The sequence below is a fragment of the Athene noctua genome, chromosome 1, assembly GCF_965140245.1.
Source record: "Athene noctua chromosome 1, bAthNoc1.hap1.1, whole genome shotgun sequence".
Taxonomy (NCBI): Eukaryota; Metazoa; Chordata; class Aves; order Strigiformes; family Strigidae; genus Athene; species Athene noctua.
Genome location: NC_134037.1, coordinates 192,690,011 through 192,705,468, shown reverse-complemented (window position 1 = coordinate 192,705,468; position 15,458 = coordinate 192,690,011). Strand labels below are relative to the sequence as shown.

The 15,458-nt window shown below is 36.6% G+C and overlaps 1 protein-coding gene across 1 annotated transcript in view; it reads right to left on the bottom strand.

Annotated features, from left to right (window-relative positions):
- Positions 1–15,458, bottom strand: part of TMEM131 (transmembrane protein 131) — a 99,624-nt gene that overhangs the window by 76,350 nt on the left and 7,816 nt on the right. Inside the window, exon 2 of the mRNA XM_074908449.1 lies at positions 2,735–2,796. Within this exon, the coding sequence (XP_074764550.1) occupies positions 2,735–2,796 (62 nt within the window). The remainder of the gene's footprint in view (positions 1–2,734; positions 2,797–15,458) is intronic.

The window sequence follows — 15,458 nt, the reverse complement described above, 5'->3', positions numbered from 1 at the left end:
AAATGAAAGGGTTTTTTTACTTAAATATGTAAAGATTTATTCTCTTTTAATAAATGTTTTAACTCAGTCTGGTCAAACCCAAGTTTCCAACACATTTCATTTATTTTTTACAACATAAGTCCTAAAACGTGACTGAGACGTATAAGATGTGTTTCACCAATAGTATGTAGTCCAAATATATATAAAAAACAGTATCAAGAGGATATACTCTATCTGGAGGGAGGTAGCAGGAATTCCTAATGGTTAAATCATTTAAGACTCAGCATGTGATTTGCCTTACTTGGAAAGCAAGTCCTTCAGACAAGAAAAGGGCTGTTTCCACTGTAAAGATACCAAATTCTCTGAGGGTGGAAACAAACCAAGACTAGGGACAGCTTTGACAATTCAGGAATTATTAATCACTTTATGTACTATATTTTTTCTATTAAAAAGATCACCTGAAAGTGACATAATGTTAGACAACACAGAGTTACTACTACATCACCATATTTGTGCTGTAATGATGGATGACCTACAATCAACAAACATTTGTGAAAACTTACAGAAAAACTGAAAGATAAACATTCAGTGACATTACAGTAGGTTTAAAACTTCAATCTTGTGAACAGCAGTTACTAAAATCTGCTTTTCTAACAATGTATTTGCTTCGGTTTTACTTTTTAATTGCAGTAAGTAGTCACAAGAGGTCACCACATTAAAATTTACAAGAATGAAAAACAAATAAATTGTAAGCTAGAGAAAACATGCTGTATCATTCTGATTAAAAGGAACTGGTTTCACTTACACCAGTATTTTTGGCTTCAGAGCCAAAACTGTATAAACCACTTATTACAAAATTTGTCTCTCTTGTTTTGTTTTAAACGAAATATTCAGCAGTGTATGAGGATAAGTAGCAGACAAATGCAATTCATAGCACTGCGAAGTTTACAGTGCAACATCCAGAATTGCTTGACTTTGTCCCACCATAATATTTAAACTAATTTTGCTGACTCTGTTGCATCTTGCAATAAAGTTGGAATGATTAACAATCTGTTTTACCTTTCAATCTTCATATGAATTACTGAGGTGGTTCACAACACAACAGCATCATTACTTTCTAGTCCTGAGAACTACTATGATTAATACAGTGCTAAAATAAATAATAATTTCACACTTGTAAGATTAATTTTAATTAGTTTTTAAAAAAAATCCTGGGAGAAAAAAACATCTAAAATGTGTTTAGTGAATTCAACTACATCATTTTTATCTTTAAAATTGGGCCAACACCTGCCTGTCATTTTTATTAAACCACTCTTGTTGAACAAAATATATTCTGATAGAGTATGTAAAAGAAAAGAAACTAAGCTTAGTGATTTTTTTTCTCTTATATTTATACCAAAATATGGTACTTCCATGCAAGTTAAAGAAATATTCTGAGTCAAACTGCACTAATTGAGGCTGTAACCACTACATGGAAAACTTTCACCATTCTACTCTATAGGTCCCAAAATAAGCTTACATAGATATCTATTATGAGCATATGACATCTAAACAACTGTTTAAAGAGGAACCTGGGGCTTTTCTGTTCACTTTTTTGGCAGTTGGTGTTTTCTGGAGGGGCTGAGGAGGCAGGACATGTGTTTAACTGCAACCTTTTCTGTCACCAGTTTAGATAATTTTAAGGATTTTATCATTGTGCATTATAATCTTAACATCTATACTAAGTTATTCTTGATTTACATTAAGGATCAAGCAGTGGAAGAAGGAAAACAACCCCAAACAATCAAACAAAAACCCCAAACAACTTAGGTACGTGGGGAAAAATAAAAAACACCTTTGCAAATCTGAAACAAGTAATACTGTCACAAGCCCATAACTATACAGCTTTTACATTTGTTGACTCTTCCAGACTAGATAGGAGGTAGGAATTGTAAATCAAGCACTGCACTGGTAACGAATAAAGTTAAACACAGTCACATGCCACGTGTTCTAATAATTTAAATAATTAAATGCCTTCTTCCCCTTCTCCTCCCTCTCAACTACCAGAAATAACATCATCAAGGAATTTTAACAAGAGATTCTCAGCATAACTACAACTCACAAAATGCATGCATATGATATTATAGTCCACAGAACTTCAAAACCACCTTGCTCTAAAGTATAAAGCTAGTTGCTATGTATTTCATCCCAATTACTACCACCATCTCAAAATATCAGCACATGTTCAAGATAACTTTTTGTCTGTTTTGACTCACACCAAAAGGAAGCTGACAAGAATGGCAACATTATACTGAGAAAATCCATATTTGCCATGATTACCTCACTACAGTAATATTAATGTTCTTTAAAGCCATTGGCTACTTGGTCCCAAGGGCTGCCTTTACATCTGGGAATTTTGCAACACTTCCCAGTTCCTGTAGTTGTGCTATCCAATTGCATCCCAACTCTACAAGATGAGTCTTAAACACAAAGCATCCCCCAGTTTTTCTGAGGAAAAAAACCTGGACAAACAGGCCAGACAGAACCTGTGGTAAACTCCACCAGTTTCCCAATACAATAGATCAGGGAGCCAGAACTCAGGACACACCAAAGCATACTGCTGAAAATACTCTAGAAGGTCCAAAAGTTTTTTGGACTTACTTAGGTTTCATGCTTTCTTATTTTCAAAAATCCACTCACCCATGAGTTTCAAAAAGCAGCTATCAAAGAGAAGATGAAATATTGCTAGTTTAGATTATTTACTCAGATTACATACCTGCAATAGGTCTCCTTCATCAAAACGTAGCATTTCTATTATGCCATCCGACTGGATGAAAGCTGCGAAGAAAAACAAAAAACTAATTAACTTAAAAGAAAAACATTTTTTTTTTTAATTAAAAAGAGCAACTTAAACATCTAAAATCTGATGTACCTTTTTAGACAGAGCTACAACAAACCAAAATAACAATGCAGAGTCTAACAAAACATCGAACACAAATCTGTGATACTAATTTTCCTCAAGCACTACAATTTCAAGATGTTTGTATTAGTAAGTACCACACTTTGCAAATCAGTCTTTTGGCATAAAAATTTTAACTCCAAAATGAACATCATCTTCTAGGTTCCCTAAAAAGACTGGCTGCACCAAGTTAACTCAGTACCAATATAACTGACTGGGTACCTAAACAACCAAGTTTAATAAATCTAAGCCCACAAAGAATTCCAACAATAAAAAATAGAATTTCAGTTTCATTTATACACCTAAGATCTTAACTGTCCATCTGGAAAGCCTCGTTCACACTATTCCCTAATCCTCAGCATGGCAACACCTCTCTCCATCTTGACAGTAACATAATAAAATTTGAAACAGTTCTGAAGTGTTTGCACCATATGGCTAAACTTGATGAAAAGTTCATGCCTCAGTCACATATAGGATGCTCAAATTAAGCCTTCCTCCTCCACTCATTTCCTCCAAATGTTTGGTCAGGCCAATTGTTCTTTAATTCCTCTCAAAATGTAGGGAATGCTACTTTCTTCGAAATAAGGGCACTGCCTTTCCTGTAAAATATAATAATCTGTACAAGAATGAACATGAGTTAGACGAAAGTTCAAAGAGGTCTAAATTTTACTCCCCAAAAGACTATTCACACGCACACATGCACAAGCACAAGTCTTTATGATAAAATGCAGTAACAACCTCAAATCAGAAAACTGTATTAAAAAAAAATTCCCCGTAATTCACTCCTCCTGTGGAAGAGTGGCCTTTTTCCATGACTGCCTTTGTCAGTCAGATGAAGTTGAGAGAGTGATAACACACTCCCCTCTTTCCACAGAGAGAACAACTTCAACAGGAAGAAGTTAAAAGGTTTTGCAGCACACAGAAGCATAGTGTGCACTTCTGGAAGATGTAATTTGAAACCCAGTCTGGAAAAGGAAATTTAAACCTTCATCTCCCACTTTGAAGGTTGGTGTTCTAACAGGAACAATTATAAGGTCACCAACATTGCCACCTGTCTCTACAGTGTTTTAAAAGAAAAAGTGACTTTACTATCAGAAAGCAAAAATAAGAAAAAAGCACTCTTGGCAGACAGGAATAAGGCACCTACCACACAGAGAAACACAATTTTTGACATGTGTTTGTCCTGAGGATTTCCTCACTGACTGCTTTAATGACACCTCACTCAGGACCCAAAAGTCAATCTGCTACTTAACTGCACATCCTATTAGTAGCAGTGCACTGCTACTATCACTGCACATCCCATTCTGCATCCCTTATTCTCAACATATTTAGTTACCTTCTCCTAAAAGGTACAAACTCCACAACCTTGCTTTCATATGACCAAAAGCAGAAGTTAAGAGACTGCTGATGTCACTTCAGAAAGTCTCTTTTTGTATGAAAAAACCCCAAATAAACAAAACCCCCAAACAACAGAATTTCATATAATTACTTTCCAAGCTACCATGCCTCAGAATTCTAACATTTAGTGGCAAAGGCTGAGCAAGCAGCCCCAGCTCATGTGGAAGTGTGAAACTCGCCACAGAGGGGAAGGGGGAAGGGGGAGGGAGAGGGGCTCAGATTATAAACAATATGCATGTCCTGTAATATAAACAGTAGCACTAGTCAGTCATGTCAGCAATATCTTAAAAAAATTTTGGGGAGTGTATTTATTATTACCTTAATGGTTTCCAAAACAAACAAGAGGTTATCCTTAATCCAAGAATCAGGGGTCTGGTCAATCATTTATACTGAACAAGTATACAGAACATAGGGCAAGATATTTAAAAAAACCAAACCAAAACAGCATTTAAACAGCTGTTACAAGATCGAGTCCTACAGTTTATGAAGATCTGAGCTTTTAAAACTTAAATTACTGGAGTAGGTCTATCAGTTTAAAGTTTAATCCTAGAAACTGAGTGGATTCTCGTCAATTTAACTGGTAATACATATGCAAGAAATTGAAGTCACTGTTTAATTTTATCTTTAAAATACTAAGAAAAAAAATCTGTAAATGAATTGCAGCAGCACGAGATGCAAGAAAATGAAGCTTTAACATGTTAGGTTAAAAAGCAAAGTATGACAGTTAATCACAATTTCATAAAAATGTCATGTCTGTCCTCTGTGCAAAAAAACCAAAATTACAGATTAGCTGATATGGAGGGGAAATTTTCAATTTTTTAATTTAGGGAGAAATACAGACTGAAGTTATGCTTTCTCATGTATTTGATTTATTGCATGTTTAGCAAACACAATTTAATAAAAAAAAAAAAGATCAATACAAGCACACCTTCCCAATAGTCAAAATGAACTGCATCTCTGAGCTTGGGCTTTTCGGCATTCTTTTGTTTTCTATTTTTTTGCTTTGGAAACAAAGAATACAGAGCACTTGATCGTGGCATCAGATACAAACAAAAAATCATTAGAAAACAGCTTTTTTCTATTCATAATCTATCAACAAGTAAAACATAAAGGGGTATTTCATCAAATCACAAATTCTTAGCATTTTCCTAAGGCTTTTTACCCATTTTAAATATGGTACACTGTAGGTACAAACAGCAGAAAGTAGCAACAATTCTTCCACAAGGATAACACACACAGAAGCCCACAAAAACTACCCAAAGCTTTCTACTCAATCAGCTTGAACGCAGGCAGCCCTTCTGTAAACTCCAAACACTTTCTCAGCCACTCTTCAGTTATTTCATCTTTGTTGCAGATTATGAACAAAGCAACAGATGCTACAGAACATTTTGAGGGGATGACACTGTTAAACAGAAGTGCCATTCATCATTATATCATTTAAGAAATGTTTTGAGAGAGCAGATGACAGTTAGTGCCAGGTGAAGTCAGATGCACTGCAAAGCTTGGCTCTTGGCCACTTCACAGCAGTGGCATCTCAGTTGAGGCTGTGATGACATTTCTGTGGTTATACCTTTGACTTTGTTTTAGACTACCTTCCAAGCCTTTGTTTCTACTTTATCAGTTATTTCAAAAAAGAAGGAAATTACAACTAAATATCTACACCTTTGTGAGATGAAAGCTTGTTTTTGCAACTGACTTCTCAGAATCTCAATTCAGGATGACTGAACCAGTCACCTCATTCAAATGAGGCAAAGCTAATTACATTTTAAAAAGGCTCCACTGACGAGTCATAAAGAATCAGCCAAATCCCTGTAAGAGCAGCTCTCAAAACTGTCTAATATGGACAACAGAGAGGACAAAGGCTTCTTCAAAGTGTAATGCAGATGACGACCGACAAGAAGAACCCTTCCTTCTGGGGATTTGCCTATTCCAGAATTAGAAGCAGTTGCTCACCATTTGCACCTGTGGCACCTGAGCTAAGTAAATTCACAAACTTCTGCAGGTCAAGTCCAAAAATAGTCTTTTACACAAAATATGAATGTCATCAATAGAGAATAGGTTATTATCAATGCCAAAAGACTCTGAAAGCAATTAAGTATGAGATCACTTGGGCATGCTTTATTAGGTGAACCATTCCCCATGCTACAGATGAAGATGACTGTTTCTGCAAAGTCCCTAACAACTTCTGGAAAAACTTCTTCCCAAAGTCCAGGCTGATACCATCATGCTCCATTATCAGTCTAATACCGTACTCAATACTTTAATACTCTGGAATAGTAAACTGCAGCAAATTAAGAACTGCTGACTGTACCATTTCGGTCACTCCTACCACGTGACTGGCAACTGCTACAAGAGGGGCACAACATTTGGGGTAGGAAGCATTTCAGCTGTCACAGTGTGATCTGCCACTGCACAAATCAGCAAAGAAGCCAAATTACACACTAGGAAAATAATTATCTTCCTGATCCTACAGGCAATTGAAGACCTGAAGGTTGATTATAATAGTTATTAGTTAAACTTTAAATGTTATTAGCATGTTCAGGACCCAAAGAAGGAAAAGGACAGACTCACATTTACACATTTCAAGGCCAGAAGAATCATCATTTCCTTTCCTCCTCACCTCAGATCTACGCAGATCCCTCTCAGTAGAAAACCTTTATCCTTTTAAGCACCCCCAAGAAGCAAATTTATCAGATTCATGAGAATCCATGACAATATTAGTCATTCTCACTGCTAGGATATTAAATGATTTCGGGGCCAAATTTTTCCAGCTTGTAATTTGTGTATCCTGTATCTCTTTTCAGAGAGTAGGTCACTATTAACAAAAGTGATGTAAGTGACACTAAACAAAAAATACTGTTGTTTCATTTTGTTTGTTTTCAATTTACAGCCTTTAAAGCTCAACTTCTTTGCTCAAGTCAGCTTTTCTATGAAAAGCTCATAAAAGATACCAGAAAAAGCACTGTGAATGTAGGTCCAAAACACCTTTTTCTACAGAAAGCATTTTCTAAACTCTTTGAAACTCTTTCAGAGAAGGCAAAACAAACACCACCACAACCATAACCCCTGCTCCCAAAACCGCAGCTTTCTCTAACAGTAAAAACACTATCTAGTCATTATTACTAGTAGATTTCTAAACACTTTCCCCTGCCCTTTCCAGCATCACAGTATGTGACAATGTCTTAAGTAATGAAAATGGAAACAGCGGCCTAAAGAGATACTGAATTCACTTAAATTCCTCAAAGCTTAAGCAGCATCTTCTCACAAGTTTATGTAGCTACCAAACAAGTTTTGCTCAAACCCATTCCTATTTTCGTTGTCTCTGGTCCAAGCCTTTTAGGTTTTAGCATAAAATAAGAAAAAGTAGAACTATAAAGCATCATGTAACAGGAAGAAAATTTTAAAATCCTACAGTTTTCTAAAGTAAACTGGGAGATAAATCACTTCAGCCAACACCAGTCTTTAGATGTGCCTGAATTACACATAACAGAATAAATTTGCATGTAATGTGAGACCACTGAATATGCCAAGAGTCTTGGTGTGCAATGATTAAAAAAAAGTTCTCCATGGTTTGCAGGTTATGAGGCCTACTTCTGACTGAGATTGATTTTTAAGGTGGCTTTGTGAATTTTTTTTCCTTTAGCCACTCTCTTTTTCTTTTTTTCAACAGGAACACATATCCTGGCACATATGCTTACAAAACCACTATTCTGGAATATTATTTAGTTCTGTAAGTAATATTACTTACTCCAGAACATGGTGCCTTCATTTATTTTTATGTTCATTATATATGGTCTTACATGCTAGTAAGAACTATTTTCTCCCTTAACTCTTGTCTAAGGCAACTTTCTTATAAGATGTAGTTACACAACCTGGTATCACCTAGTCTATTAATTTTCCCTAAATTCTGGAAATAGTGTACCAATTTAATAAAACAGGGCCACATTGATTATTTAAACCTCTCCTAATTTACACCAAGTTTTTTAAAGGTTTAGTTTATAACCCTTTGTCTTTATGACTAAGCTCACTTCAAGGTAACTATAACCACATGAGCCAATTACAATGTGCTAAATGTCATTTACTTCTGTCTATGTAATTGTAATTACAGCTTTTGTATCACTACCAGTTAAACAGCACAACTAAAACTGGACAAGTTGGTTTTAAAGCTTTGACAATGAATTAACTGCTTATGCGCAATCACACAATTTCAGTCATCCTGAACAGTGGAAAATTGAGCCCCATGTGAAATACAGGCAGGTGGATATAGATGATAAAATAACATTACTATGAAAGGAAAATTACATTGTAAAAAAATTGAATACCACACAGATGAATAAAAACAGTATTATGCTGTAATGCAAGCAACCATTTTTATTGGCTTCAAGAATACAAGAGTCTGGTGAACCTCAAGAAACACATCCCAGTTCAGTGTTGAACACAATAAAAGCTATTTAAAGAAAGGCCTATTCTCCAAGACGGAAGAGTCAGTGTATCTATCAGCCTGAATTTCAGCCTACATCCCAAGAGACGACTGTTCACTGTAAAGGTAAAAGATCATAGTGAACCTCAGGCAGGAGGCTCTGAGAGAAAACCACCAGCCAGCAGGCTTCCTTTCCAGCTAAATCCTCTTGCACTTACATAGCCAATTCACCTGTTTCTTTTCCAATAGTCCATAACAATGGGAAATGGATAATTTTTCCAGCAGACCTCGGGAAGAGCCATCACAGTCAAGACAGTAAATTTACACAAACCAGTAAAGATCATATGCAAAAATAACTCACTTTGAAGTCCTGTCACATAGAAATACATTATTTTTTCTTTATTAAAACCCCTAATTATCATCCCTTAAAAAGCCAGCTTATTAAATTTTATTTTCTGTTGACATACTAGCTGAACATGCCTAGATAATATGTTTTAATCATGTGAAACAAAAGCAATACATTAACTTAAACAACAAAATGATAAAATTTTCACTAAAAACATTATTTGGTACTACTGATTATAAAAAACTATTTGTATGACTTTATACAACAGATACTCGAGTAAGTTCATATGCACAAACCTATGCCCAAGTTAATACACACTAAGCAGAGACAGCAGATCACCTGCACTGCAATACCTGAGCACACGAGTCTCTATTCCACAGTGAGGGGGAGAAAACGATCAAATAATTTGTATTTTATGCACACAACAGCACAAATTTGAGTGTATACACCATTACCCAACTAAGTCTACATATAATCTTCCACTAACTTACTCATGTGTCATTTTTGACTTTAGATACAAGACAATCTTCTTTACACAGCAAGGCTCTTTCCTAGTTAGGAGAGCTGTCACATTGCATTCATCAACTCATCTCTTTTCCCCTTACTTAAGACTGATGCAGAGTTTTAGGATTTCAGTAATCAATTCAGTTTTTAAAGCCAGCTACAAAACAGAAAGTGACAGCACAATTCTGATTCAGAACACAGGCCCCAGACAGACAATGAAGCTACTGCTTAGTCTGAGAAAGGAAGAATGTGGGTCTCAGTCCTAAAGACACAGTTCACACATCTGGCTCAAGACATTTGTTTCACACTTCAGGAGATGGCCCAACCGCTTGAAGGTTTCTTTTATGGAACTTGCACTGATTGGATGTGTTGTGTAGCAGATATATCCTTACAATAAAACTACAGAAACATATCTAGAAACAAAAAACCCACTGAAAGTAACATACTACACCTAGCAGTCTGCTTTTCTTTCGTTATTTTTTAAGAAAGGTACTTTAGATAATTTTATATGGACAGAAAAAAGAATCACACATTATTCAAATACCTTTATTCTAAGGTGCTTATTCTGTACTCAACCTGTATTTCCACCGTAGAGAAATTTGCATTTTCATCCACTTCAGCTAGAGCAATTTTTACATTAGGCTTTTTTTGTAATGTTTAAAAATGTATCTGCCACTGACCAAAATAATCTATTTCAGATGTAGCAATAAATATCATAAAACTTCATTTAAAAAAAAAATACAATCAAAGACTACTTTAAAAGTTGCTAGATGCTTTAAAACACCTATTAAAAATATCTGCATAAGTTGGTGCTTTACTTCTAAACAGTTCAATAATTTCATTTGTTCCTCCAAAGACACTTAATTGCGGGCTCCAAAAATACTTCTCTGAATATAATATCCAATCTTTTTTTAATGAAGATTTCATAGGGGGGTTATGAATGAGAAAACTTATTTTTAAATAAAAGAAAAAGGAGAAATAATTCTCTCATTTGGAGAAAGACTTTAGCACGTTGTTTTCAAGCCAAATAGAACAACACTTCCAATAGTAATGGAAACTTCTCATAAATCATTTTAGAAGAGGGAAAAAATTAAAAGGAAGTGAAAGAGAAATGCAACATTTGTAAATAGCATCCTTTTTTCTGGCTTTGGGCCATACAAATTATGGGGTTTTATTCTTTCTAATGATGGCGATTTTAAATATTTTAAAGTTTCAATATGCTAAATTAGATTATACCTCTATAACTTTGTCATGATTGGGATTGTACAGACATAAAATTAATTGGAACTAGCCTCAAAAACAAGACAACCTGTCCTGCAATGAGAGAGGGAAAGCAGCAGAGCAGCCCCTTCAAACTATTCTTAAATCTTCATCACAGTTCAGTTCTCAGATTTTAGATCATAAACTTTTAACGGTGGCAATAAGTTTTACTACTCATGTAGCACTGCAAATCGATGTGTGCACAGACAACATGGACTTATTGGATTTCTAACCTTTTCAGCATATAGAAACATTTAAGATGTAGTTTACAGGAAGTGATAGTTCACAGATTCTGCAGCCTCAGAAGAACAGTGCATTAACTGACAATAATTGTAACTATTAGCATTAACGTCAGCCTTCCAAACTTGCACTCTTACAAAATCAGCCACTGAACAGACCCATGAAACCCACTTACTCAAAAAAATTGTGTCGACACAGTGCAAAGACCTACTTAAAAGGTACATAATGACCTTAATAAACCCACACAGAGCACAAGAATTGTTCTCTACACTGTAGAAAAGAGGAAGGAGAATGGGATTTTCAGAGTTTCCAAATAAACCCCACAAAACAGAAAGACAACACCACCAGCAGATACCCCCCAACATCTAAATGTCTTACTAGAAATGCAAATGCAACCAGGTAAGAGCTACAGCTTATGCTCAGTGGACACTGCTCAGTTTTCAATCCCTACTCCTACCTTGTTACCTGCTACAGAAGATGTTTTGTATCACTCAACCAGTGTTATGACACAGCAACAGTGACCTACTGAGTGACAACACTTCTACTCTCCTCCCTGCCCGGATCCTGCCACCCACCCGCTTTTCAAAATTTTTTTAGTCACTTATCAGGGTGGAACTGCATGAATTTATAGAACAGCAAGAGAACTTGGACAACACATTAATTTAGATTTTGCTGCATAACACTTACGACTTGTTCAAATTGTAACTGAAGAGAATTATCTTTGGGAGGGAGGAACACAGTATTTCCACCCTCTCTGTGCTCATGTGGCAACTGTTACTCAAGTGTCCACTATTAAGCCTGGAGGACAAGTAAAAGAGCAGCAAGATAATCAGCTACCATACAAAGTCTATAAATACAATGATCAAAGGTCAAGAAAAGGTAGGAAAAGCCTTATGTTAAAGCCCTAGTGTTAATGATGCAGCAGTAATGCTACTTATTGATTGTTTAGCAATGCAGTATGCTGACTCGCCATGTAGGAACACAGACCAGCAGCAAAAAGTTGGCCTCAATGTCTGATAAAGCCAGAAAAGAAATGGGTGGAGAATTACTGCAGCAAGTTGTGAAAGAAGATAAAGATATAGGGCAAGAAGAATTAAATAAAAGAGGAGAATTCCTGTTCTGGGGAAAAATAAATATCTGAAAACATTAATAAGAAGTTAAAGGTGCAAGTAGGTATATTGAAATTAAATGCTTAACTATGTTTAACTGCAGAAATTAAATTCATTCCAAATACCTTGGAAGCAGTTACCCCTCAGAAGTAAATAATCTCTTCTGGCCAGACTCTTTCAGAAACTGCTACGATGACCTAGGCTGACACCCTGTGCAAAACAGATCACAATTTCACCCAATAATTCCAAATCCTTAGGCTTAGTTACAGAATACATTTTGAAGAGACATCTAATTCTGCTTTAAAGACTGCAAATACTCCACACCACTAAGCTGCCCCTTAACTAAGATAACAGTCAATTATCTTCACCCCAAAATACCTCTCATTTCTACTTTGACATGCCTAGCACCAAGTTTCAACCTAAATATGCACAACTTTTCTAGATTAAATAGCCCTTCAGCATTAAATTCCTTTTTCTCAGTACAGATGCTTTTAAAACACAATTAAATCATGCTAAATAAATAATTTTTTCATTCAATTTCTGAGTTCCTTACTCTAATGTCTTTTTCCCTAGAGAAATTCAATTTAATCAAAGGAAAAATTCATGGGACTCATCAAGTACTGGAACTCTGATCAAATTTTCCCTGATGAACTGAAGTTTGTTTTAGTCTTTTCTCCATCAGATAACGATATTCAGTAGCACTAAATGGCAGAGTAACTTCACCTATGAAGATTCAGTCAGTGAAAACTAGCTCTCCTTCAGCATCAGACATAACCAGGTTTCCCCCCAAACAAGGAATTTATTAATCTTTTCATTATACTGGAAGAAAGAGTTTAGCCAAATCTATTTGGGCACATCACGACCTACTTAAGCCATATGAAAGGCAACTGACAAGCTATATGATAATACAAAAGCAGCTATATCATAATATAAAAGTTCTCCACACACCTTATCAACTTGTATTTTGGAGCAACAATTCAGAGGGCAAGAAGTGTCTCAGTGCTTTCTATCACCAAATTAAGTAGCAGGATGCCTGGGGGCAAGGGTCTCACCAGATAATGGTTATTTATGCCCATTACTGGCTCCACAGACTGAAGTTACACACAAATCCAGAACACTGAAGCAAACTTACAAGGAGGAAATGATTTTCAGTAAAAACCACATCCTCCATGCCTCCTGATGCAAAGGAACAAACTTGGCAACATTCAATATCCAGATCTCTCAGTATTTTCTCAGATATACGAGTTGTGCAGGTTGTTAAGTATTACTTTAATACATCTTGTATATTAACATGTCATCCACAATCCAATTTATTGTCACATCGCCAGCAGCTAGCAAAGATGGAAACTAATAGCTATATTATCCTTTGCATGAAAGATAGCATACAAATATTCCTGGTGAAACAAATTTTTCAAGAGAAAGAATTAAAACTAGAGGACAAATAAAGCCTATATGATGCATGAATACAGAAACAAGGAAGGGCCGACAGGGTTTTTTTTTCATTCTATGACCACATTTCTTTAGTGATGCAGTGACACATGAAACTTCCTAGATCCAATTGTAACTGCTTCTATCTAAATTATATCTAAATTACTACTACAGAGCACTGATTTCACTATGGAGTTACGTGGAAACTCAGAATTTTCTCGTCTTACAGATAGTCCCATCAGTTACGACAAAGTTATCTCAACTTCCAACCAAGTTTTTAAGGTCAAGAGGGAGACCCAAAACACAGAGACAGAGCAATTCAGGGTGAAATGGACATTACAATTCGTCCAGCTCAACCTTCTGCTGAGGCACGGTGAACGCTGAATTTGAATTATGTTGCTTAGGCTTTTGTTTAGCTATGCCTTGAAAAACCTCCAAAGCCAGTGATTCCACCATCTCTCTAGGGAATCTGTTTCAGCGCCCAACTGTTCTCATGGCAAAATATGTCCTCATTGTGCAAAGCCAGAATATTGTAGCAGTCCTGACAGGAAGCCCATAATACATTGAGAAGTTAGTGATCCAAACAAGAGCTAATCTGAGCAGGTCCTTACCTGTGCTATGCTGCACATACAGGCTTTCAGGCCCATGCTGTGCTGCACATAGCCCTCGGCTGCAGGACGAGCTCAGCCAGCTCCCTGTAACAGAGGAGCCTGCAGGCAGCTCCCACTTAGTACTGGTGATTATGCCACCTGGGTGGCCCTGACTTATCTAAAAGTGCAGCTAGAAGTTCTCATGTGGGCACCCTTTCTGCTTGACAGTAGAAATGATGAATAGAGTTGTTTTCTTGTAAGGAAATCCATCCTGAAGAACCAAGTGGGGGCAACCATTTCTATGGATGGGGTCTGCACAGTATGTTGCACATGTACTGGAGGCCTGTTTAATGCTGCAGAACTCAATCTTACATATGTTTTGATGTTGGGAATCCTATCTATATTATTCTCTTTATAGTGTTAACTCCAATAAACAGCATTTTCAATGATATTTTACAGTGTCTGAGTGCCTTTCTTACTCAGATCATCACAGACCAGCACCTCCTGATGCAAAACAAGCATTCCCTGTTTCACTTTATGGCCATTGTCTTTCAGGCTCCTGCCATGAATCTGTGTGAGGAGTCTGGCTCCATTTTCTTCATAACCTCTACTTTGATATTGGCAGGCTGCCACAAGGTCCCTCCAAAGCCTCATCTCCATGCAGCTTTGGGTCCCTGAGCCTCTCTTTATAGGTCACATGCCCACTGAACATCTTTGCCACCTTCCAGCAGGACAGTACAGAGCAAAACTGGATGCAGTGGTTTAGGTGTGGACTATTAAGTGCTGAGTAAACAGGAATAATCACTTTGTTCAGTCTAGTGGCTACATTCCTGTACGCTGCCAGGGTATATTGCTGATTCAGGTACAGCATTTCCAGCTATACCCCTGCAAGTGGTTATTCTGTCCCATATGAAGGACTTTTCGTTTGTTGTTTTTGGATTTTATGAAGGTCCCATCAGCTCACTGCTCTGTCCTGTTTAGATCTCTCTGAAATGCAGCCCTGTCCTTGAGCATACTGACTGCTCCCCAGATTTGGTACACTCCAACTCTAGATCAGTGACAAAGATATTAAGCAGGACAGGTCCCAGAATAGAGCCAGGAGAAACTCCTTGTAACCAGTCTCCAAGGTAGAGCATGAACCACTGGTTTCTGTTTATTCCCAGCAAACACCCTGCAGTTTATCTAGTTGCCTGGATAGCTTCTATTATCTACAAATTACACCTGCAAATATTTGTACAGTATTTTG